The sequence below is a fragment of the Ips typographus genome, linkage group LG2 (genome assembly GCF_016097725.1).
Source record: "Ips typographus isolate SLU linkage group LG2, UJ_Ityp_2.0, whole genome shotgun sequence".
Classification (NCBI taxonomy): domain Eukaryota; kingdom Metazoa; phylum Arthropoda; class Insecta; order Coleoptera; family Curculionidae; genus Ips; species Ips typographus.
In genome coordinates, this window is record NC_138423.1 from 15,460,599 (window position 1) to 15,486,359 (window position 25,761).

The 25,761-nt window shown below is 35.2% G+C and overlaps 1 protein-coding gene across 46 annotated transcripts in view; it reads left to right on the forward strand.

Annotated features, from left to right (window-relative positions):
* The window catches only part of shot (dystonin-like protein short stop), a 203,854-nt gene extending 181,362 nt beyond the window's left edge, over nucleotides 1-22,492 (forward strand). For 21 of the 46 annotated variants that reach the window (XM_081973581.1, XM_081973574.1, XM_081973605.1 and 18 more), the window contains 13 exons: nucleotides 528-566; nucleotides 2,239-2,316; nucleotides 2,641-2,921; nucleotides 4,543-4,772; nucleotides 4,941-5,058; nucleotides 6,833-6,990; nucleotides 16,616-16,865; nucleotides 17,064-17,196; nucleotides 17,971-18,036; nucleotides 20,100-20,189; nucleotides 20,507-20,551; nucleotides 20,741-20,809; nucleotides 21,636-22,492. In XM_081973581.1, coding sequence (XP_081829707.1) covers nucleotides 528-566; nucleotides 2,239-2,316; nucleotides 2,641-2,921; nucleotides 4,543-4,772; nucleotides 4,941-5,058; nucleotides 6,833-6,990; nucleotides 16,616-16,865; nucleotides 17,064-17,196; nucleotides 17,971-18,036; nucleotides 20,100-20,189; nucleotides 20,507-20,551; nucleotides 20,741-20,809; nucleotides 21,636-21,795 — 1,717 coding nt within the window. In that variant the 3' untranslated portion in view covers nucleotides 21,796-22,492. The other 25 variants (XM_081973610.1, XM_081973569.1, XM_081973579.1 and 22 more) reach the window with 16 other exon arrangements.
* The last annotated feature ends 3,269 nt before the right edge of the window (nucleotides 22,493-25,761 follow it).

Sequence of the window (25,761 nt, forward strand, 5' to 3'; positions counted from 1 at the left end):
TACGTGCAAATTTATACAGGATGTTTCATGAAGAAGTTAAAGGTACATCTAAGAACGACAGTCTCAAAATTTGACAGAATGCTAAAAAGTTAGTATTGCGTTTTTTACTTACTATTTGTGGTAGAATGCAGTGTTACAGTTACCAATCGAACGTCAAAAGAAGTCGACGATAATTTTGTGTTTTATAAATTAAATTTTAACGTTACTTATATCTAAAATGAATATGGAAAAACCGGCTATAGAAATAACTTTGGCAGAGAAAGATTACTATTTGATGCGTGAGATATTGAGTACACAGATTTTTGTATTGCTGTCGTCATGTTGCGCATGTTTTAGCAATGCTTCTTTTTTAATAATTCTTTTATAAACACCCAGTATAAATTATTTTTACAGTTTTCAGTAGTTTAACGTATGAAGTAACTAGTTAATTTGCAAAATGTTTAGAGAAACTTATGAATAACATGAAGCTTATAATGTAACTGTATATGCATTGTGGTATTACAATGTTTTTTCTTGTTTTTTTGTAGCTTCAAAGGATCGCGGGACCTTTTGTCTCAACGTGGCAGGTTAGCCTTGTTATTATTTTGTTAAAGGATTTTTTGGTGGTGGAAAAATAATTATTAATACGCGTATTCACTGGCTATCAAATTTACAGGATGTTTTAACGATAGAGTAAAATAATATTGGGAGCAAACTTTTCTCTGTTGTTGAAACTCGCTGTACAGGGCAGCCGAAATTTGAGGGTGTTTATTTAACTGTATGATACAGGAATTACAACTGTCAAAGTGACTTTGAAAAGATTTTGAGGATAAAAGACGGACAAGCCATTATCGGACTTAAATTAAAACCCTCCACATACAATGATTGATCTAAAATGTTTGCATCACAAAAAAACAAGCAATAATAAAATGAGTAAAAAGGAACTACGGACTACTGGAACGTCTACACATAAAGTACATGTATACTTACTCAAAACACATCCTACATTGGTGGGAGTTAAAAGAGTGTTTTAATCTAGCTTTGATTATGGCTCGTTAGCAGAAACTGGTTTGCAAGGTTTCAAGGCAAAGTGACTTACTTATTATCAAAGAAGTCAAATGACAATTTTCGTCATAGCTTGCAAATCTTTCCATGTGGGGCTAAATTTTAGATTTTATTAGAATTTTTCCTACAGAATTAAATCAAAACTATTGTAAATTACTTAATTTTACTAGAACAACTTTCAGTTATTTAGTAGTAAAATTTGTTGTACTAACCCTTACTAACTTGTGGTCCCAAATTGGTTCTACATAACCATAATAAACACTAAAGTGTCATATAAACTATGGTTGAAAAGTGCCCCCTTTCGGAGTTAGCGGGCCCTAAGTATATGCCCAAAGTAAAAAAAAAGTTATCTTAAAACTCATATGAAATTTGGCATGCTTGTTCATCATTTTGAAGTAATCATTTGGCTTTTTATTTTTAAATTTTTTAAAATAATCTGGACAGGTACTAATTTAATTTTTTTTCACTATGGATTAGCGTATAAAAATGAGGCTATCTGAAAAACTATGCAAAATGAAAAGAAATGTTCAGACAAAATTTTCTTAGGAAAAAATATGGGCTATCACATGTGCCTCATCAGAAGGATCTAAAATTACAGTTTTAAGGAATTTAAAGCTGTCAAACTTTTTGAAGAGAGTAACTGTTTTCGTCTAAAAAAATGGTTTTAGTGGCTCACTTTTAAGGTGCTCTAACTCTGCTAGGGGGCAGTTTTCGACTACAGTTTATACGACATTTTGTAGTTTATTTTTAATTTGAACCACCCTGTAGTGGGCCTTTGGAAAATGTCGCCGCCATTATGGAAAACAAACTGACAATCAGTGTGATTTGTGCTACAAATTTTTATAAAATGCAGCTCCTGACGTTTTCCGGAAAACGCAGAAAGATAATTTAATTTGGAAACCGGAAATAAGTTTTAATACATATAGAACCAATTTGGGACACATCGTATTTTTAGTGTTTGTTTTAGAATTTAGGGGCGCTAAAATTGCCTACTTATTGTAACTCAATCAGTTCTAAATCTTATTTTAATAACTATTATTTTAACTACTATTAATAGGCAAATTTTGGCGTCACTTTTTTATTGGTGCTATCGAGCAGCTCAAGTAAGTCTGCTGCTTAGCAGCACCAATTGTAGAAGTACGTCTGAGGTAGTGAAAAACTTGTGTTCAGCGTGCATGTTGCTTTTTCCAACAGTCGCGTCAGTCCAGGCCGTGAATTCAGCCCCGAACCAGGATATCCGCATTACGGGCCAAGGTTCCCACCAGCTGGAAGGTACTTATAGTCTCTAATTTTTTTGTAGTGTAACAATTTGTTTAAAGTGACCGAGTACCCTCCTAATTCATTAAAAATTATTATTATAAAAAAAAATATAAAATTGTGTTTATTATACGGTTTAGGGTATTAACAGTTAACCCAAATTAACCGCGCGGTGATTGTGGGGATTGTTTTACGGTTGTGGTTAGACTTACAAAACTTAAACAATTATTGATTAATGGCCCTAAGAAAACCAGTAACCACGTAAATCAGGAATAATAATACACCAGAACAGTAAACCAAAACTGTACAACTAAATGACATTTTTTTATGATAATATAGCGAACCAGAATTCCGTTCACCAAGGGTTAAATTCCTATACGATAAGTGGAGACACGTGTGGGTACTCTCATGGGAACGACAAAGAGAACTGTACGATCATTTAGCTTATCTGAAGGAGAAAGAAAAGGCGGATAACTTTTCGTGGGACGATTGGAGGAAGCGTTTCCTGAAATTCATGAATTACAAGAAGTCCAGGTTGACTGATTTGTTCCGTAAGATGGACAAGGACAACAACGAACTAATACCGAGGGAGGACTTTATTAACGGCATTATTAACACCAGTAAGTGTTTGTTTTTACGAGTTTGTATCTAAATGTGAATTTTATGGTGATATTTGTCCATTATTTGGACTAGTGGTCTCAGGTTGGTACGTTACGTTAGTTAGTATTTCAGTATTACAATTTGATATGGTCAGAAGACATTAATTTTCTGGGATAATAAGGGTGAATATGAGTTGTTTTAAATATTTACAAGTTTTGTTCGTTTTTTTGCTGTTTTATTTTAAATATCGGTGAAGCTGGAAACAATACAAAAAAGACCATATAAAAAAATTCTACTGATATTTATTAATAAATAAATAACTCAGTTTTCACATTTCTGCTGTATAAAGAAAGGGTGGTCACAAGAGGACCTACAACTGATATATTGAATCACCTTGTAACTATCACACAATAACCTAGTTTCGGGTTGTCACAGTGAAAACTTCAATCCACCCTGTATTTATTACGAATAAACTCAATTTTGACTTATGCAATGATTGATGACTAAAGAGAATAAATGGGATCACCCTGTAAAGGTCAACATAATAGGTTTATGCACTGTTTCAATAGAAAGTGTCGAATTGAGTTACAGTTCAGTATTTCAGTCGATTTAGTTCAAAATTCAATCTATAATTTGTTATTTCAGATTTTCGCTTAATAATTATACAGGGTACCCAAAAGAGGCTTCTAGCAACTGGAAACTGATATATTTAATCACTCTGTAACTGCGCAAAAAACCGAGTTTTAGACTGTCAGAGTGACAACTATCGAATTTAGACTTGAGTTCAGTCTAATCTGTATTTATTATTAAATAACTCAGTTATTTGACATTTGAGCTAAATAATCACACAAGGTGATGACATTTGAGCTAAATAATCATACAAGGTGATTCACAGTTTCAACGGATACAAATTGGCATTTTGAATCATCTCGTAACTGTCAAAATATAGTCCGAGATTTACACTGTCAAAGTGGCAAGACTTAGACTCAATTTAGTTCAATCGGTAATTATCACTAAGTAACCCACTAACTAACTTCTTGAGATTTATGCAAAATTATCATACAGGGTGGTTTACAGAGGATTTCAAACGTTACAAGTTGGCATTTTGAATCAATTTCTGTCAAAATAACCGAGTTTCGGTCTGCAAAATGAAAACTGTCCTATACTCCAACTTAGCCCAGTTAATAAGAATACAGATTACGCTGAATAACTATACCTACACAAAAAAAGACTAAGGGCTGCAAACTGTATGTTATTGTTGATTATGTATGTTAAATGTTGTATTAACTACACTGCAACTGTCAAAACCAATTTAACATTACAACTGTCGAAATTTAAAGTTAGTGTTGTACAAATTCGGGTATCAAAATGTGAATTTTTGTCTTTACGTCAAAGTTGTCATTCTGAAGCACAAAACTATGGTTGCAACATTTTTCTGAAACATATCATAAATCGGTATAAAAATGGATGTATAAAAAAAAAATCATTTTAATACAGGTGTCGTTTTAAGGTGGTTTAAAAGTGAACTATTTTGAGTAGAATTTAGAAATAATGTTACATGCACTACGATTTGTTGGCAAAAACAATGTTACATAAAACTGAACTTTTCTTAAGTTATTATTTCACATTTCTTTTACTTAGAATTCGACACTTCGAGACTGGAAATGAAACACGTGGCGGACATGTTCGATGAAAACAACCGCGGTTTGATCGACTGGAAGAAGTTTATTGCTGCTCTACGACCGGATTGGGAGGAAAAAGCTCCCGACCACGATGCCCAAAAGATCCACGACGAAGTCAAGCGTTTGGTGATGTTGTGCACGTGCAGACAGAAATTCAGAGTGTTCCAAGTTGGAGAAGGCAAATACAGGGTAAGGGTGGTTCCTTAGTGGAGTTATTATCATGTATTAAAGTTGTATTTCTAATCATTTGTGGAAACTTGTCTTCGAACTATACAACTGCATAATGTCACTTTGGCAGGAAATGATCTAATGTGTTTGGTATACTGTACCTAATGTTTAATTCTCGTTGATTGACAGTTCGGTGACAGCCAGAAGCTTCGCTTAGTCCGTATCCTCCGCAGTACTGTGATGGTACGTGTAGGTGGCGGTTGGGTCGCTCTGGATGAATTTTTGTTGAAGAACGATCCATGCAGAGGTATGTTTTGTTTTATTATCATTATTATTTACGAGTTTATTTATCTTGAAGTTTGCTAGTGGTTGTCGTATGTTTAAACCACTCGTAAACCTCAACTCTGTTTAAAGGCATTTTTTGGGCTTAATTTCAGTCACAAAACACCAAAAAATGTCTTAATGTTAATACATATTTAAATTGAATTAATAATTTTATATAACAGGGGATATTAAACAACTACTGACATTAATAAGTAAAACAATAAATGATGGAAATTAGCTTGTTCTAAACTAGTTCGCCTAACACTAAAACCGAACTCGAAACATTGAAATAACCAGATTCATGTATTAATGTGGTTCAACGCGAGCGAATAACCTTTAATAATACGTCTCTTGAGGGTTAAGCGTGCTTTCACATAAAATTGGGCTAATCTATTTTTTATTTGATCGCACTGTATATTTACTACAACTTTATCATTGTAACATCATTCCTGGAGGGGTTCTATTGGTTGTTCATTAAATTTGTGCAGGAGGTTGTATGGAGAAGGCGCCCTCCAGTAACCTACTGTTTTCCAATAACCAATAGGGCTTTTCATTTTTTGTAACTATATAATAAGAATCATCAGACTAATCGAATCTTCTTCGTTCTTCCCCCCTTTACCCCCTCTTCACACTAATTTTACGTTTATTTGCCAATTTCGGGTGACGCTTTCGATGTTGTATAATCAGTTATGTTAGTTTTGCCCATTCCGCACCCTGATATACCCGAGCAACACGAACCTTGGTGTCCACTTGGTAAGGTTAAATTTTACAACCTCAATGTACTCTTCACTTATTTAACATTTTTAAAAAGTTTGTCTTGGTTGAAGTTAAAGTGAACGGTTCATTGAAGTTCACAAGGCTCACCGAGTAACTTAATCATTTTTATTTTTTTTTTTGGTTTGGTTGATTTATGCATGGGTTTCGTTTGCCTTATTAACATCACTGACTGTAATTATTTATATTATACACACCGTTTATATTTATAACTATATTGGTTTTGTCCGCCTTTGAGTTGATTATTAGTATTTAGATTTGTGTACATATTATATGTAAATATTTTTTTCACTGGTGGGAGTTTCATCAATTTTAAATTGGGAAATATTTTTGCGAAGATTGTTGAAACTTTTACGAGTTATCATAGATGTGCGGCAGCAAAATTACATGACAATGGTGGAACAAGTTTTCTGTATTACAGTATTTTTACCATAGGAAGGAAATACATACCTATATCTAGTTTGCTATATTAACTGTATTTCAAAAATGCCTAATGAGTGATACCTTGTGACCAACTGTCATTTGTTTTTTCCTCCCTTATTCTTGCAGTTTTATCTGTTCATCTAGAGTTCACTATTTATTAGGCAAGGAAGTCAAACAATCTTACAGAGTAATTGAACTTAATGTTGCTAGGTAATCACTTTTTTCAATAATGCTTGTTGAATTTTGTTATTATTTCTAGATTAAAGTAATTTACACTCTTGATTGACTGTTCAAGTTTTGCTGCCGTACATTAGTGCATCACTTGAATTACCATCACAACTGTACGAATCAACAAATAAAAGGACCGGTAATAACCCCTTTCGTGTTGATTGATACATTTGTGTTTTATGCCCGATCTAGATTCGGAAGTACTTTTGCTTATTTTGTTTTGTTTGTTTTTTCCTCCCTTTGCCCTGCACCCGCGCACACGCCTGTTCCTTCCGCCCTGGTCCTCGTTTCCTAAAACCCGTAAACTACTCATTCCACCGACACACACACAGCTAAAGGCCGCACTAACATTGAGCTACGTGAGCAATTCATCCTGGCGGACGGCGTGTCCCAAACAATGACCGCTTTTAAGAGCAAACGGTCTTCGGCCAGTCCCGCCTCCGGTTCCTCTTCGAGTTCACTGCGCACACCTCAAGGGCCGATCACGAAGGTATTGCACCCATTACCCTTCATCATTCTCGTCCGATAATCAGAGGAGATGTATGTTTCAAATAGAAAATGGTGTGAACATTTTTCTCTCTTTAGTAGTCTTTTTACCTACAGCAATGTAGAAAATATGCTTGTTTCGATACTAGTATCAGGATAACTACAGAACAGACAGACATAATGGGGCATTTTCAAAATAGTGCTTAAATGTTTCCTGTCTATCCGTGTCAAAAATCGTGTTGCGTGTGATACACGATTTTTGTTGCGAAGCATGTTTTATTCGCCGTGTAGACAGGAAACATGGGTTTCCAGCATATTTACTTTTAATGATTTCCTAAATTTTGTTTAGTGTTAAAATAAACACTAATATTCGTATAAATGCAATACTGGAAATGTGTAAAATTTTAAACAATGATTGTTTTCTAAGGTATAGAAGATGAAGCGTCACTTTCACAGTGAGAGGCAAATGTATTGCATATAATTTTTAAAGTCGCATTTGGAAACCAATTTTTATTTATACAGGGTGACCCAAAAAAAAATATCGAGGCCAACTTTTTTAAAGTTACCCCACTTTTTTGTAATTTTATTTAGTTTTCTACAAAATTCTAATCATTTTTTATGTCAGTAAAATTAAGGAAAAAAGGCTTATTAGTTCCATGGACAGTAGCCAAGACTTATCAGCCTGTCAGGACGGATGTGACGTCATTTAACAATTGATCACATGATCACCTCATCAGAAACCCTGATTGATGTCTTGTGACCAACTGTCAAATTCATCCATTAGACAGGTAACGAAACATGAAATTAATACCTATTTTTGTCGAGACCCTTTTTGGGTTTGTAATGGTTTTCTATTCTTATGTGGAATTCCTATGGATAATTTGTAAATTTCGTCTATTCAATCATAATACAGTAATTTTTTTATTATCATAGGTGGGTAATATTATAGATATTTCACTACCTTTTCTAAAGGGCTATTGCACCGTACTTAAAGCCAAGGTTAAGTGTATTTGAGACTGTAATTTTTTTCACTCGTTCTGTCACATTCAAAACCAAACTTGCCTTAAACTTGGTTTAAAACTTTAAAATATGACGGTGCAAATGGGGGTTATTTAAATTTGTATTCCAAAGGCAAAATAGCTAGCTATCTTTGCTTATTGAACTGAGAACCCTGTACTTAACATACAATAATAATTGATTTATTTGTTTTGCTTTTTTCAAAATGTCAAACTGTAATAAAAAAGTGCAAAAACTTTTTAAAAAATCTGAAATGTCTCATAAAGTTAGAGACATGAATGTTTTGATGAAGCAATATTGTAAAAAAGTATACATACAGGAAACCAGTGGTAAAAAGGAATAAACCATTAGAATTTAATGCGCTTGACAGAAATGGCAAAAAATTTCCTAAGTGACATGTGTCAGTATATCGAAGCAGATGTGACGTAGTTGGACAGTTAGTCACAAGACGTCAATCAGTATTACTGATAACGGGATCATGTGATCATCGTATTCGTTTTGAAGATATATTATGTTACTTACGAAATTGGTTGCCATCTTTGTCTGGCCTATAAATCTCTAATTTTTCTCTTCTTACCACAGTTTTTATGTATAATTTCTATACCTGTATGAAATTCTTATAATATTAAAATTCTACATTTGGTATTAATTTTGTCATACTTTTTAATCAAATTTAACATTTTGCAATCAAAAAAAGCAATATTGATAATTTAACACCATTTTTTATTGATATATGTCTCCTCTGTGGGAGCCTGACAAACTTATACCACTTCATCAACCATAATTATTATACAGTCAGGCTGTCAATATCATTCATCGAGCTACTTTGCGTAGATTCCTTTGCATTTTGATTGATAGAGTCACATACCACGTAAATACGAGATGCAAGTGCTTGTGTAGATTTGTATTTTTTGGGTGGTACGGTACGTATGCAAGAGTGCATGTTCGTTGTGTTGTTTAAGAGAATTTCAGGACTGCTGACACAACATAGTGTATGGGTAAGTACAATATATTTGTAACCGAGCCTTAAGAATTATTGTGGCGTTAATTTAAAAAAAAGGAGTGACCTTCTGACCTCTCGAGACGGATATTATAGTGTTAGGGGCTAGAGCTCGAATCAGATGAGAAAAGGCCACCGCATCATCAATGACGCAGTTTTTAAAACTATTTCTTTCTCCTTCTACAGTTGCCGTCGCATTAGATATAATCAGAGGCGTCCTATTAAAATATTCCCGAAAATATATTGTTAAGCGGTCAAAAAGCCACTTGGCAACGTAGTACGGTTTTTACTTGGACACAATTAAAACAGATGCGGCAGCGGCCAGGGACATTTGGACCTTTTTATATGCTTTTACTAGCCGGCACTCTAAACGGTGTTGCCAAGTTTAAAAAAATGTAGTGGCGGACAGGGAGACTTAGGGGGTTAGGTTAGGTTCCGTTTTAGTCTGGTGTTTTGGTTGTATTGTTGATGGTCGCAGTTGAAGTTCACATAGTGTTATGAATAAAAAACGTTATTTTGTCAAAATGTCTTTCAAAAAGGTTGGAAAGAAAGGTGTTATCATATACAGCCAAGGCCGTGAAATCGTCAGTAACGTCTTACAATTTATGAAGAAAGAAGCAGAAGGAGTTTCCATTCCTTTGAAAAACTTGTTGTCTTTTATTTTCTTTATTAAAAACGACGAAAATGTTTCATTTTACTGATAAAATAATAGCACGCCACTGACTGGCTGCAACAACTTGGAAAGTAACGAGAGCAGCAATATTTAAAGCGAGACGTACAGAGATCGTGACATCATCGTTTGATGACGCCTGTGGCCTTTTCTTAGCTGATTCGAGCTCTACGTACTACTGCAATACATGAATTTACGGGACGTTACGCGAATTCGTAGCTTTTTTGATTCGTTTTAGAACTAGTTTCTCTTCTTGCACAGCTTTAGTTTTTATATACACACACACACCGGTTTTCCTTTCTTATTTACGCTTGGAGGTTCTAAGGGTTTTTTTAGATTCAAATTGTTTGATTGCAAAATGTAAATAGCTTCAGTTTTGACTTTTTTCAATCTATTGTAGTAGTTTGGACAAGTCTCACAAAACATTTCAATATTACTAAGCGCAGATTTGATAACTATTTACTGATGTGAAAGCCTTCAGTAAATATTTACTTAACGTAAAATTACACCTTTTGACAATGTAGTTACGGAAAATTGTTCAAATACAACACATACAGCAAACAATGTTGGTCAACAGTTTGGCTTCGTTTTCAAGATACAGGATGTCATATTATACAAAACCTAGTTTTTTTATAAATAATTTTCCAAATATATTAAACTTACTCGCTGTATCTCAATAACAAAGCAAGAGAGAGCTTACGAGTAAAACTTTTTTCATCAGATGTGACGAGGAATCACCTCTTAAAATGAATGCTATCATTTAATTGTCTTGTCGAATCTATTGAAAAATAACTGAGTTATTTTCACTATACAGGGTGTTACCTGCGTATTTTAACAGCCTTTTATCCATAAAAATAATGTGAGTTGGCTGTTCAAACTATAGTTGAAAAATCTTTTGTTAGGAAAATGTACGTGTTGGAATAAAAAGAACTAATTCTGCTTATGGTTCCAACACGATTTTAAAGAAACTTTGTAGGCATTAACTGTATTATCGATGAAACAGATTTTTCTACATTTTTTTTTTATTTTCTAGTTTCGTACTAAACTGCTCGCCACGTCAACCGGGACAGTGATTTTTGTGGGTCAATTTTAAAACTTTGCCAATTCGAAACAAATCAACAGATTTTAATGCGGTTTGGACTGTCATTGGACTTGGTTTATTGGCTTTTACTGATATAAAAAACTTTTGCTTTAATGTACTCTAACTGCCTTATACAGGATGTGAAAGAAGTGCGTGCAAAAATGTCTCCAATTTACTAATAATTTTGTTTTAACATAAGGAAGTGTTATTTACGTCAATATCTCTCTTTCAATTAACGTCCCATGCCTCAAGAAATATTGATTTATCTGAAAAAGACCAGGCTTTTGATGTGTCATTTTAGTTGGGTGTAGTTCCAATATTATCTGTTACATAATTTTTTAAAGCAACCCCATGACCAATAAGACCATAGAGGGTGGCTAGAGACAGTCAAAGGGAACAAGAATGTGTGCAAAAAAGAAAATTATTAAATTACAGTCACTTTACTAATAAATATTTTAGTTATTTTAGTAACTTGTTGTCTAGGGTATTACCTGGGGGCGTATCTTAATAAATTACCTTACAGGGTGTCTTGCGACAGTGAAATTGTTTGCACAAGTTGTTCTTCCACTTTAACTGTCTCTAAACACTCTGTATGGTTCTATCGGTCAAGGGAGTTGACTTAAAATTATGCAACACATAATATGGGACCTACACGTGACTTAAAATGACAGCTCAAAGCTACTGCCTTAATTCAATTCGAGACTGAGCACTGCTATGTCGCATTTTTTGGATAAATCGATATTTCTTGAGTCACAGGATGTTAATTGGGGAACGGCCAAAAACGTCCCGAGTTATTAATCTAAGCAACACGTTCAACACAGCAAGTTCTTATGCAAAAAAAATTATTGATCTGAATAGAATCTTTTCCACCCTGTATAGTACAGAGGCGGTGCATTTAAGTCAGAGTTTTTTCCATCAACCAAAAGCCGATAAATTGAGCTCAATGATAGTCCAAACCGCATCAAAATCTGTCTTGTCCAGGGCCGGATTTAAAAAGTCAGAACTAATATGTAAATGTTAAGGAAATACAAATACTAAAAAGCACAACAGCTTATAACTAAGTATCATTTTAACATTGTCCAAAATTATAAAAATACCATTCTGTAATTCTCAATGATTGTAAAAAAATGGTAATTTTTGTGATGTCTGTCACATTTGGCGAATTTAGAAATGTTCGTCGTTTCACTTAGAAATGGCAAGGTTTTAAAAATGACCCAAAAAAATCACTGTCCCAGTTGAGGTGGCGCGCAGTTTAGTTATTTTTATAGAAAAACGTGGTACGACACTGATTTTTTTGATAAAATACAAATCAATTCATTCAATTTAGCTCAAAAGAGCTTTATTTTATTTTTTGTATGAACGAACCATTTGGAGTAATAGTTATTTATACAACAAGTGACTCAAACCAATTAGGCTCACGAGCGTAGCGAGTTAAAAATGGGCACCATAAATTTAATAATTGAAAACATAACCGAGTAACTGATTGCTTTTTGGAGCCTTTTACTTACTATCGAAACTTAGTGTAATGACTACATTATTTGTTTTCTTCATTCAAATTTTAACATCCCGCTTTTTGATGTAGAATAAGGTGTTAAAATTAGTCAAGTACAGTTTGGGACACCCTGTAGTAAAAGTGGTGAAACAAGTATATTATTAAAAGTTGTATATGAAACCACTTTGTAACTGTTAAAATAAGCAAGTTTTGGAATCTTAAAATGTCATCTGTAGAATTCTAAATGCAATTTAGTTTAGGCCGGCTCCACACATTGGCGCCAACATTTTGTATACCGTCCACACATTGGGGCAATGTTGGAGATTCATCGGATCATTCTCTTGGAATCTCTTTGAAGCGGTCCTAACACTCCCAATGCGATTTTCTCGGCCCACACATTGGCCCCAATATGTGGAGCCTCCACTGAGTCAGAGTCAAGTGACCACATGTAAATCCAAATCTGTATGATGTTTTTTAATCAAATTTGTGATTGATACTAAATAACTAAATTGAATTTTTACAAGAAACGCTATAAAGGGTGGTTAAAGTTGTCTTAATTAAGTTATAAGTTTAGCATCAAGTATTTTCCAGTTTTCAGCCAATTGGTAACCATATTTTACTCATAAAATGATACAATTTTTAGCTCATCAAAACTTTAGTCATCAAAATAATCTACCTAGCATACGGGCCTGAATACTGAAAACACTGTTGGCCAACCCCAACCAAAACTGTTGCCACATTGTTTGCTCAATCACTGACTCTCCGAACCCTCAAGCATCAAGCTCATCAAATCAAACAAAATATACACACACTTTTTGACACTACATTTATTGGTGAACTGGTAAATTGGATCAAATTTTGGCACGTGTTGTACCTTGTCTGTAGCCCACGAACACTTGGCCGAGCTAATGCCGATCTTTGACGAGATTCGTGCGAGGGGCGAGATCGGGAATGCGTACCCGCTGCACGTGGGATCCACCGCGGGACCCACCCTTCACATGGCCCATGTCAATCCGAGCACTTGTTATTGGGTAACGTTTCTAAGTCTATGTGTGCCAACTTCCCACTGTGTTGTTTTAGTCTATTTTCAAAGGTTTTTGCGCATCTTTCTTAATAATTGTATTAATTACCAAATAGGAGTAAAGCCAATTCAAGCTAAAAGCTGATAAGAGATATTTAACTTACGTAGAGTGTTTTTGTTATTAGCGAGGGAGAAGAATCATACATGGCCGCTGCAAGCTATACATTCATAAAACTCTTCCTCTACAAAAGAAAAAAAATTATTTATAAAAATACTACAGTGTATTTACCATTTTCACTTTTGTAGAATAAAGGTCTAACGCAGTGTTGCCAACTAAAATAGTTTTTTCTATAGACATGGTCAAAAGTAATCGCTTTTAAATTAGGTGGCAACGCCTCTTTTATAATGTTAAAACTACTAAATTCAATAATAAAATTACATCTTTATTTATAGTAATATCCAACAATTATATTTACTAACGCAAGATAAGTTTGATGGAGCTTTGCAAGAAACAATTTTAAATAACAATGACAGTACAAGTACATTACGATTTCTGGGACAAGTTTAGTTTTTTAACTATAATTTTATTGGCTTTTCTTGAATAATAATACAATTATTACGATGGATGTGCAAAACTATACTACTTAATATAGCACCCATGGGTAAGACTCCAGTTTGTACACTATTGTTTCCCCAACAAAAAACCATGCTGTACATAATATTATTCACCAACACTATTAATGCTGTACATTTTAAAAGCAAATACTGTACAAACTTAGTCGGTAGAACGCGCATGTGCATGAAAGTGATTGTCGTCGTCTCGATTTTTTATCGTCTTTTTTTGATAAGTTTTGACAAATAATTGACGAGTTATTATCCCCTGTGTATGAATGCGATATGAACCACCGGTTAACGTAAACGTTGATATGCAGTTGCTGTAATCGGCCTGGAAAAAGACCACCACAAACTGTTGTACCTATCGCAAATGCCCATGGTAGGTATTCAGCAGGTTAGTACCGCAAGAGAAATGATTTTTAGCACAAAAACCCCCGTGAATATTTTTGTACCGGACATTTTTTTTGATCTGCAATTTTCTTGATTTTGTGCTCGATCAAGATCGTCTTGACGTCACCGGACGATGTTAAAACCATTTTGTTGGTGAGTATGGTGAGATTGCGCAAATCTGGTGGTAATGACATTAAAATGATTTCTAAAAACAACACTGACAACTTGTGTACAGAGTGTTTGTGTGTACAGTGGTTTTCTTTTTAAGGAAAACTCGTATTAAATCCGATGTTGTCTTCTGACGTTATATTTTACCTATACAGAGTATTTAAAATACTTTGTATGGTTTCTTGGATACTATATGTTTACAATGAGATAAATGTAAAAACGTATGTTTGTTTTCATTAACCCAGCTACAAAATCTGCAAAATTAATAAAGATTTTGCAACGCAGTAAACGGAATATTTATAGAAACGTAACTTTTACAGTTTCCCAGGCATGGTTACATTTTTAGATACCCTGCATAACTTTACAAGATTATACACTTTGTGCAAAAAGTCCCAGATCACTCTAATATTTCTAATAGAGCCAGCTTCGTTTCCAGCTTCTAATAGAAGTTCCTGTATAAAAATGTAGAGGAATATTAAATCTATAGATATACGTTTTAAAATTTATTGGAATGATACAAGGTGCTCCATATAAATTAAGTACATATCAAGAATGTATTTGTTTAAATGGGAATGTATTGATTTTTATTTATTTTTTTTAAATCGCGGTAAATTTGACACGATTTTTCTGTTACATGTTCAATACCTAATCTAAGCAGTTTGATCAGAAATGTTGTGTTTTCTTTTTTCTTAATACTTACCTATGTAGTAAGTATACTAGGTACCTACCGTTTTATGCAAAAATGACATTCATCATCGAAAGGAATTATGATGCAAAAGAGAAAGGAGAGAAGATCATAATTTTGTTATTTTTGCATTACATAATAATAAAACCGTTATTTTAAGCTTTCACTAAAATAAAATACGAAAATAGTTTTGTTTTGCAACCCCGTTTAAAAAATACAACTTTTATATTGTATGGAGCAATCTGTGTAATTCCAATAAACTTTGAAACGTAGATTTGACAATCCTTTACAATTTTTATACTTTCTTTTATTGAAAGCGTGGTTACCGAAATATTAGAGTGGTCCTGGACTTTTTGCACATAGTGTATATGAACATATGGTCAAGTCAAAGATACACAGTGTTTTTGAAATTTTTGCATTTTTTAAAAATCTTTTTATTTAACGTGTTTTGATTTTATACAGACTGTTTTTTAATGTGTCTCATACATTCTTCAGGGCGATTTCTCAGGTATTTTTAAGATAACAAATTAGGGGATGTAAAAACATAAACCCTGTATCTAACCAATTAAAATGTTTTATTTTTCTGGAAGCATATTTCTTGTGCATTTTGATTAGTTAGGAGAAACAAGATATCTGTGATGTTATGTTGATGTTGTACTGCGTTAATTTATAAATCCAGCTTGGCTGTAGGTTTTTTCCATGATAACACCAAAAACCAACTCTACAAAGTTAACTTATTTGAAGCCACCATTTGAAAAACATAGGGATCAATTATTTTAAAACAAATAATTACGTCAGAAAAATGTTCTTATGTTGCAATACAACCAAATAGCAAGTTTGCCTCAAATAATGGGGATGTTATAACAAAAAGTACTTATAAAATATTATTTCCCCTTTGCTGGAGAAGTAAGACCTTGCGCACCCTCGCTTAGATGAATTTGTTATCTTAAAAATACCTGAAGAAGCACCCTGTGACACTTATTATAGTAATTAAGATACCAAGGGCATTATAAGGACAATAATGTATGAGGTCGATAGGGTAGAACACGAGGGGCTCCTGCCCGAGGGGTTCGAGGTTCTGTATGAAGCAGGTTTGATGTGTAGGATAAAAATCCAAAAGCAGAAATCTCATAAAAACTTATTTTTTATAATAAGGAAGCAAAACACAGTCCTTTTCCACAATATATTAAAATGTATTGGTCTTAAACCCCTCCTTCACCAATAAATTTATTGTGGAAAAGATGTGTTGCTTCCGCTCTTAAACTCCACTGAGAGAATATGTACTTTTACTTCACTCTAAATTATCTCACGTGTGCCGTCACCAGTGTGTATGTAATGCACGAATGTGGTTTGCTTGAATGTTTTTGGAACTCGTTAGCAGTAAAGTAGCTGTCTGTGACTCATCCCACTACAAACACTTTCAGTTTTCACATTAGTGTAAACTGAACTGGTAAAACCGCCTTAAACTTATTCTCCTAAACTGACTTTAGGTGAGAGAACGATCCCAACGATCAGTGCCGATGGGCAGCTTGCCAAGGACCTCCAAGTTGTCGGCGGGCACCCCTGACTCGCTCAGCGACAACGAAAGCGGCTTCCGAACCCCAAGAAAACCTTCGTACAGGTCAAATTTGACACCGGGAGGATCTAGAAGCAATTCCAGACCGGCGTCCAGGACGGGCAGTCGACCTGGAAGCAAACCTCCGTCGCGTCATGGATCCAATCAGTCTTTGGATAGTATGGGTGAGTTTTTTTATCGTAAGTTTATGAAATATTTGCTTGTTCTGTGCAACACTCTACCAACTGAGCACAAATGAACACCGGTTCAGTGCATTTATATAACTCAGTTGGTGGAATGTTTTGCCGGACATAAGATGTTATGGTTGGTATAAGATGTTACGACCACAACTTTTATAACAACTTTCTGAATATATTTTGCAGATGATACACCATCGAGAATACCCAGAAGGACACCTACAACCAGTTTGTCCTCCAGGAAACCAGCGGTGAATGGCAGTGGTTCCCGACCAAGAACGCCCAGCGGGCTTAGATCACCGGCTAGTCCAGCTCTTAGGTAAGTTTCTACTCAACACAGTCCATTTTACACAGGGTGATGGATGGTTTAGGGTAGGTTTGACGTTGATTGAAAATGGGATATTGAGATTTCATCACAATATGGTTTCTTGCTGACCCAATAGGTCTGAAATTGTTTTAGAGTGATAAAGCTTCCGCATAGCAAGATAAGCAAAAGTACACAATATCCTGGTTGTCATTAATGTCTAAACTACCATCGACCACCAAGACCCGATAGATCCCATTAGCTATAATATGACTTTTGTAATCAAATCAATTTTATTATTACACCCAAGTTAACGTTAATATTTACAATTACGCTGATAATATGGACTTACTAAGCATTGGAATGTTGATCAGAAAGTAACAGAGTAGAGAAAACTAATTAGTTATTACATTTGGACACTAAATTAACAGAAACCAACTATCGCATACATACTTAAAATATTCAATTATTTCACCATTCGCAGTGTGTTTACAAAACAGATCAATTTGTTAATTTACGTGTTTTTTATTTGAAAACTCTAATTAAATCACATATAACTCTGTGGATTGGTCTGTTTTTTTGTGTAACACACTGTTATATCCAGAAACACACCGTTACCAGGGTTAATACCTAGTTTCCGTAGTTTGGATGCTATTATCTATTATGTGCCATATTAATTTTAATCTAAAAATTAACTCGAAACTGGTTGGTAGCCCCAAAAACCCCAATTAAGTCTCCCCTCTAAGTGTAACTAATTGTGAGCATGTCATTTCTTTTTAACCCCGGTAGATCGACAGGAATACCCAGGGCATCAAGCATACCAACCCTAACAGGAATTAATTCCAGTTCATCAAGGTAAACATGCACCGAAACTGATTTTTCTTCATATTGTGGGTGGGGGATTCATTGTGCTTTTAAGTCGGTTTTACGTCACAAAAACTAAAGTCTGTCAACGGTAAGAAGTTTATGGTTTGAGTAGAAAATGTCTTAAATTCATTGGTTCTCATTGCATTGCAATTATTACTATAGGTAATTATCCTAACCTAACTATTAGGTCAAAATGAAACTTAAAAAAACGGAAGAGGGCAAGCAGTATTTTTCAGTACATAAGAAGTAAACAGTACTTAGAAAATGCATATAGCATGTTCACAAGGGCCCGGTTTGTTTTGTTGTTTGCAGATCGAGTGCAGAGCGAATTTGACTTCACGATAATTATAACGACGTAATTTGACAGTTGATCAAAATATTCTTACTTTACTTTTTTGTGTCCGAGTCCATATTACAATTTGTCAGTCCAGTATCGGGCTACGTCCAGAGCATTATCTTTAGCAAGCCATAAATCTTCGAGGGAGCATGATCTTGGGCAGTTCTTGCAAACCAGAAGGTGTTCCATAGTCTGTGTCGCCCCACAGTCGCATTTGACATCCTGTTCATTAATAATTCCCCATTTTGCGAGGTTCTCTTTACGGGGGCAACTCCGGTTCTGAAACGGTTGAGGGATTTCCAGCTCTTCCAGTCCAGCCTGGAGCCTGCTGAGGGTTCTTGTTTTAAGGGGAAGACTTCTGGTGGATTTATCGGTACTGTACTCAGAAAGCCTTTGCGTGATTTCACCGGCTCGGGTGCTTCATAGAGAGGGTGACGGCTATCAAATGTTTGCCTAAATCTTTCGGTGTGTTCAATAGCTAGTCTTCTAGTTGTTGGTGGTTTGCACCTAGCCGCTTTATAGAGCTTATCCAGCGGAGTGGCCCTCATGCAGCCAGTCATAAGCCTGCATATCTCGTTAACAGCAGCATTGATAGATTTGATATGCACAGACTTATTCCACACCGGGCAAGCATACTCCGCTGTGGAGAAACACAGTGCTTTAGCTGTTGTTCTGATCACGGAGGGGTGAGCTCCCCATTTACTTCCCGTTCATTTCTTGAGGACCTGGTTCCTAGACGATACCTTTTGTTGGGTCTTATGACACTGGAATTTATACGTGAGGGATCGGTCCAGAGTTACTCCCAGATATTTCGGTTGGGGCGGGTGTTCTATAGTAAAACTGTCCCATTGGATCTGTAATTTTCTTCCATCGGCCTTGGTGTTCAGGTGGAACGATTGACGGATTGGGTTTCAGAGAGTTTGCTTTATAGTAGACTGACATCCGCAATAGGGCATTTTGTAATATCTCTTCAACAATCGGAAAGTTTTTCCCTTGAGCTGCGATGGCCACGTCATCGGCGTAGAGGAAGTGCTCAGTATCACCAGGAGTGGGTTGGTCGTTGGTGTATATGTTAAACAACATTGGGGAATGAATACTTCCCTGGGAAAGACCGTTTTTCTGTGTCCGCCATCTGCTCTTTTTGCCTTCTAGGCTTACATAGTATTCCTATTTTGTAGTAAAGATTCGATTACACTAGTTAACTCGTAATCCTTGGTGGTATTATATATCTTGGAGAAGAGGACCTTTTGGTTCACGGTGTCATAAGCCGCTGATAGGTCTACAAAAATTACTCCTGTTTTGTTTTTTTTTACATATGTTAATTACGTCATCATGACGTCAATTTCGTTCTGCATGTAATTAATGTAAAAAGAAAATTGTCGTACATTTGACATTACTATAACCGTATTTTTGACAGGCTTTAGCTAAATGTAGGCTAAACATTTTCTAGTGGGACTTAGTCTAGTATAGAATGAAAAGGCGTGAAAGTTTACTAACGGTTCAACACAACATTTGAAACAAAATTTAATCGAATAATTGTGGTTTTCAGCCGAAGAAACGCTTACTGAGCAATCAAATATTTTACCTACATTTTAAGGTACAGTTACATTACAAAATTGGCTTTTTAAATTAACAACTAAAAAATAGTTAGTAAACTTTTGCTGAATCAGTAAACGCGGTGTCTTTTAATACTCCGGTTGGTATATTGTATAAGGTCTCGCATACCAATATACCGGGGGAACAGTAAGGATGAACCGGAATCGCCTTCCACATCCAGTTCCTGTTCCGTATCTTTTTCTTCTGGGTAAATTTCCGTAGTGCATGGTTTTTTTGTGTGTGTTTTCTGTTCTTTGTCCTTTTTGTGTGTGTACTACAGGGAGTCCAAAAATTTAAATTAAGTTAAAAAAACTCATGTGACGTCTTATCTGAATGCAAATGAACGGTCACGTGAGTAACGATAATACAATCACCACAGGGCACAGACACACGAGTAATAAAAAAGCACATACATGGACCGGGATAAACAACTTTTTGGACTCCCTGTACAACTTAACCAACTTATCAATTTGACGAATATTATACTAACGTCTGTGTTTCTGTTTTTTTTTTGGCTGTTAAAAGCAGCAAGTCTTCAGTCAGCAAATCGAAAATACCTCTTCTCAGGAGGTAATTAACGCATTTATGTGGCATGCGATTGTGTATGCACTTTGTATTTATTTTATTGTGCATGCGCTGTTCTGTGATTTTTGACTTATATTGAAGTTATTTTAATTAGTGATTGTATATTGCATAATAGCGAGGAATTTTTAATTAACCGATGTACTAACACCGGCATGTTGTGTGCCTTTTTAACAGGAGCGCGAGTTCGAACAAAGTTAGGCAGGTGACTATTGGCGTCGCCCCCACTTTAAGGACCTCATCTAGGTAAATTAACCCCCATTTTAACTTTTTGAGCTTTTAGAATGTTTAGAAGCTTTAGTTTTCTAGGAGTTCAGTATACAAGAAGCGTGTTTTAAAATTTTTTTGAAATGTAGCTTCAACAGAATTTACTTTAAAAATGCTTCTTGTAGACGAACTAAGTTTACTACCGAAACTTCATCTAACTGCAAGATACTGATTCATGTTTAATAAAAAGTGTAAATTTGTAAACAAATTGAATGATAATTAGCTTTGTGCCATATACAGACTACTGATTAAGCGTTATTGATCGCCGTGTACCTATCCCAAGAATCAAACAAAATTACTCAGGTAGAATAAAACCACAATTATGAATATTTGCATTGTTGCCAAAATGTAGGCTCGCTAGTATTGACAGTAAAAAAGTCAATAATTCTTTATTAGTCTTTTTCAAATTATAGGAACAACTTTCAAAAATAAAAAAAATACGTGTGATTTTTTATTGTTCTTCTTAAACATGAAGTAAAGAAATATCATGGGAGACCTCCATTATTGACTAGATTTACCTCGCCATAAATTAAGTGTTATAATTACTTTACGACTTGTTTAAGAGCTTTAACTTCATTTATTTTGTCGCTCTAGTGGTAAAGGTTTTCCAAGCGCGTTTACACTTATTTAAGTATAAACGTAGTAGTTTGTTTGAAACAAATAATATTCTGTTCTTTGTTATGTCATTTCCATCACTTTCTTACACTTCTTGGTTAACATGATTCAGTATACCTGCTCTACCATCATCCATTCGTTTTACTAACCTCGAGTTAACCCAAAAACTAACAATTTTATTTCCATCTAGGACAAGAACACCATCCGGCTCCAACACACCAGTACACCCCGACCAACCGACGGCGGTGTCCAGATTGTTGCGTAAAAACTCCGGAGCGTCGGACACACCGACCGGACAGGCTCGACGGAAAAAATCGTCCATCGAAGACCGCGAGCCATTTAGATTATAGTCAAGTTAGGCATTAAAAACCGAAAGTAGTTAGGTTGTTTTTTAACTTATTTCAAACCTAAAACGACTGACATAAGTTGTAGCTTATTATTGTAATTTAAACGAAAAACTTGTTCATATTTTTGTATAAAAATACGCGAAACGTTAATTTATTTTGGGTGGCCGCCTTTCCGGTGGGCGGAAATCGCCAGTTCTGTCCGCCGGAGACGCTGATTAGAAGAGAGAAAAGTTTTTGAGTTTATTATTATGTTAACGCGAGTGGATATTTTTATTTTTTTTTTTGTAAATTAGTTGCCATATATGTTAATATTTTTAGGCCGCAACAACGGATCGAATTATTTTTATCTTTACTTTTGTACACGTGTGTTTCAGTGTACCTCTTTACCACTGTATATTTGCGCCATCAGCTATAGAAACGGGACCATTTCTCTTTTTTAAGTTTATATGATTATTATTTTTTTTGTGTTTACTAATCTGATTTTGTTCTAACCACAGCTTTGTACACCTTTATTTTTCTTTCAACTTGTGCTAGTTACAAATTCTAGCAATTTCAAAAGTGTGATTACCAGAGTGGGACTTCAGGAGGCCGCGTTTCGTAATCGCCAGTGCGAATGCGGCCTCTTCAACGTCCTTTCTTTTACCTAATATGTATTGCTTTTGTATTATTTAACTGTTAATAAAAACTAAATTTTATTAAATTTGTTTTGGGTTTTATTTTCCTGTATATGTTTTTATATTTCGCTCCAACGCCAACCGCTCGAATATCAAAAACAACCGGGCATATTATCAGGAGACAGTAAGAAGTAAATTTTAGTTATTAACAGTTTACTTTAATTTTAGTTCCATTTTATACTCTTAATACTTCGCGCTTTCGCCACTTGTCAAGAAAACTAAATGTACAGGGTGATTGATTGAATTTTGACCACCCCCTTAACTTTCTTAATTTTTATTTTAGCAAAAAACGTTAAATACAAAACCAGTAGATATTTAGGCCTACTTTGTTTTTAGATAAACAGTTATTATACAGGGTGTCCCAAATTTGAGTAATAAACCAAACTTATGTTTTTTTAAATACGATAACCAACTTCTTATCCGATATTTGAATTCTACGTCAAATTCTAGGCCTAATTGATGTAAAATGTCTGTATCGATATTCAACTGTTTCCGCAGCAGCGTCCTTGATTGGTTGAATTTTGACCACCCCCTTAACTTCCATAATTTTGATTTTAGCAAAAAACGTTAAATACAAAACTAGAAGATATTTAGGTCTACTTTATTTTTAGATAAACAGTTATTATACAGGGTGCCCCAAATTTTAGTAACGAACCAAACTTATGTTTTTTTAAACACAATGACCAACTTTTTATCCGATATTGGCATTCTACGTCAAATTTTAGGAATTGATGTAAAATATCTGTATCGATAACTGTTTCCGCAGCATCTGTTACTTTAACAATGTTTCCTCGACTATGTGATTAAGGTTTAATTTAGTTACTCAAATTTGGGGCAGCCTGTAAAATAACTGTTTATATAAAAGTAAAAGTAGACCCAAATATCTATAACTGTTGCTACAACTAGTTTTTTTACTAAAATCAAAAATACGGAAGTTAAGGGGGTGGTTAAAATTCAATAAATTAAGGACTCTGCTGCGAAAACATTTGAATATCGATACAGACATTTTATATCAATTAGGCCTAGAATTTGACGTAGAATTAAAATATAGATTAAAAAGTTGATCATTGTATTTAAAAAAAAACATGTTTGGTTTGCTACTTAAATTTGGGACACCCTGTATAATAACTCTTTATCTAAAAATAAAGTAGACCTAAATATCTTCTAGTTTTGTATTAGACGTTTTTTGCTAAAATCAAAATTATGGAAGTTAAGGAGGTGGTCAAAATTCAATCAATCATCATGTACCCCTGATGAAAAATCCAATTTTTACAAGAAAGCAGGCATTACACAAAGTAAATTTTAGTTGCTAATACTTGTCAAGAAAACTAAATTCACTTCCTCCTACTTCTGTGCTACTGATAGAATACCGAATTTTTAGAGAAAATCGAACATAAGATCAAAAGAGCAGAAACGCGCAAAGGTCCAGTTTAATTGGCGCGATAAGTCTACTTAATTACTAGAATAATTACCACACAATTTATCCAGCCAGTAGAACAAGCCCGTTTTCGAAGTGGGTTTGGAACCAATGATCATCTCCAAAGCGTCAAAACAGTGATTGAAAAGACCGTCGAATATGGCAGACTTCTTGTCTTTGCTTTTGTGAACTTCCATAAAGCCTTCGACACTGTGGAGCTGGACGCAGTGTTGCAGTCCCTAGAAGCATGTCGTATTGACTATCGCTACACCAAACTAATTTACAATATACATATACATATAAAAATGCTACTCTTATGGTAGAACTACATGAAAGCACGAATCCTATAGAAATTGGGAGAGGAGTACGCCAGGGAGATACTATGTCTCCAAAACTGTTTATCACTGTCTTAGAATATGTATTCAAAAAGCTCGATTGGGACCAAAAAGGTCTAAAAATAGACGGCCAAAGTCTGTCAAACTTACGGTTTGCAGACGACATTGTCTTACTAGCTGACAACTTGGAAGAAATTAGAATAATGCTACAGGAACTTCAGGAGGTATGTGCAACAGTAGGTCTAAAAATGAACATCGGGAAAACAAAATTTATGATAAACCTCGTTCCTAGCAACAACCTAATTATTTAAAACTCTGAAGTAGAATGGGTAGATAAATACACATATTTAGGCCACGAGATAAGCATAACCAAAGCCAACCAAACATGCGAGATAAACAGAAGAGTTATGTTTGGGTTTGCACCTGCACCTTATGAATGCTGGTGCGAGTGTTTGTTGATAAGTAGTTGTTCAAGTTGTCAGTTAGAAAGTCAGTCGTTCAATAAAGTGAATTCAGTTTACTCTGCCTGTACTCCCTCTGCCACGACCCAACATTTTGGCAGAACGAATGGTGCAATCTATCAAGAAAGCACTTGATAGTTCAAACAATTTGACCACAGTTGTTTCTGCATACAACTACACTCCTCATCGTGAACTTGATGGGCGTACGTACTCCTGCTGAAGTATTCTTTGGTCGCAAGGTCAAAACCCCGTTAGACATCTTCCGTCCAATAAAAGCATCCACTGCTGGTCTGACTGGGACCCAAACAAAAATGAAGACTCAATTCGACTCTCATCACAATACTCGATAACGCAACTTTATAGTAGGAGAAACGGTAATAATTGCATTATGGAATGGAAGATGCGTAAATGGTACCATACGGAGCATCATCGATAACTGCATTGCTGAAGTTGGAGTAGGAGGTGATACTCATCGTAGACATTTCAATCAGATCTGGAAACGCAGCATGGATACCACTTCTAGATGCAATTTGAATTTTTACTTTCTAATTCCATCTCAATCTGGTTTAACTCCAGTCATTGAGCACAACCAAGGTAACATCAATGATGATCAGATAATTCCGGAGCAGCTTCCAGAACCTACTGACGTCCACCTACAAGATTCTTCAGGCACCACTAACCAGGAGCAGTACACCAATCGGAAACAACCAAGACGTTCTTGTAAGAGGCCAGACTACCGAACTTTTGCGGGATGTCGACATCGGGGTCGGGACTCCCAGCTATAGTAGGGGAGGAGTGGTTGGGTTTGCACCTGCACCTTATGAACGCTGGTGCGAGTGTTTGTTGATAGGTAGTTGTTGAAGTTGTCAGTTAGAAAGTCAGAAGGCGAACTCTCTAACGAATAGCAAGGAAATTTCTTTGCTATCATAGAAAACCCTTCTCTATCGTAATATATGGTACTCTCTACGTTTCGATTGGCAAAGATCGGCACTCAACGTAGCTATTCGGGTTGTGCAAAATAGAAAGACCAAATGAGGTCTTGCTATGATTTTATCTCTCTTGGGGCTATGAAATTTTGTATT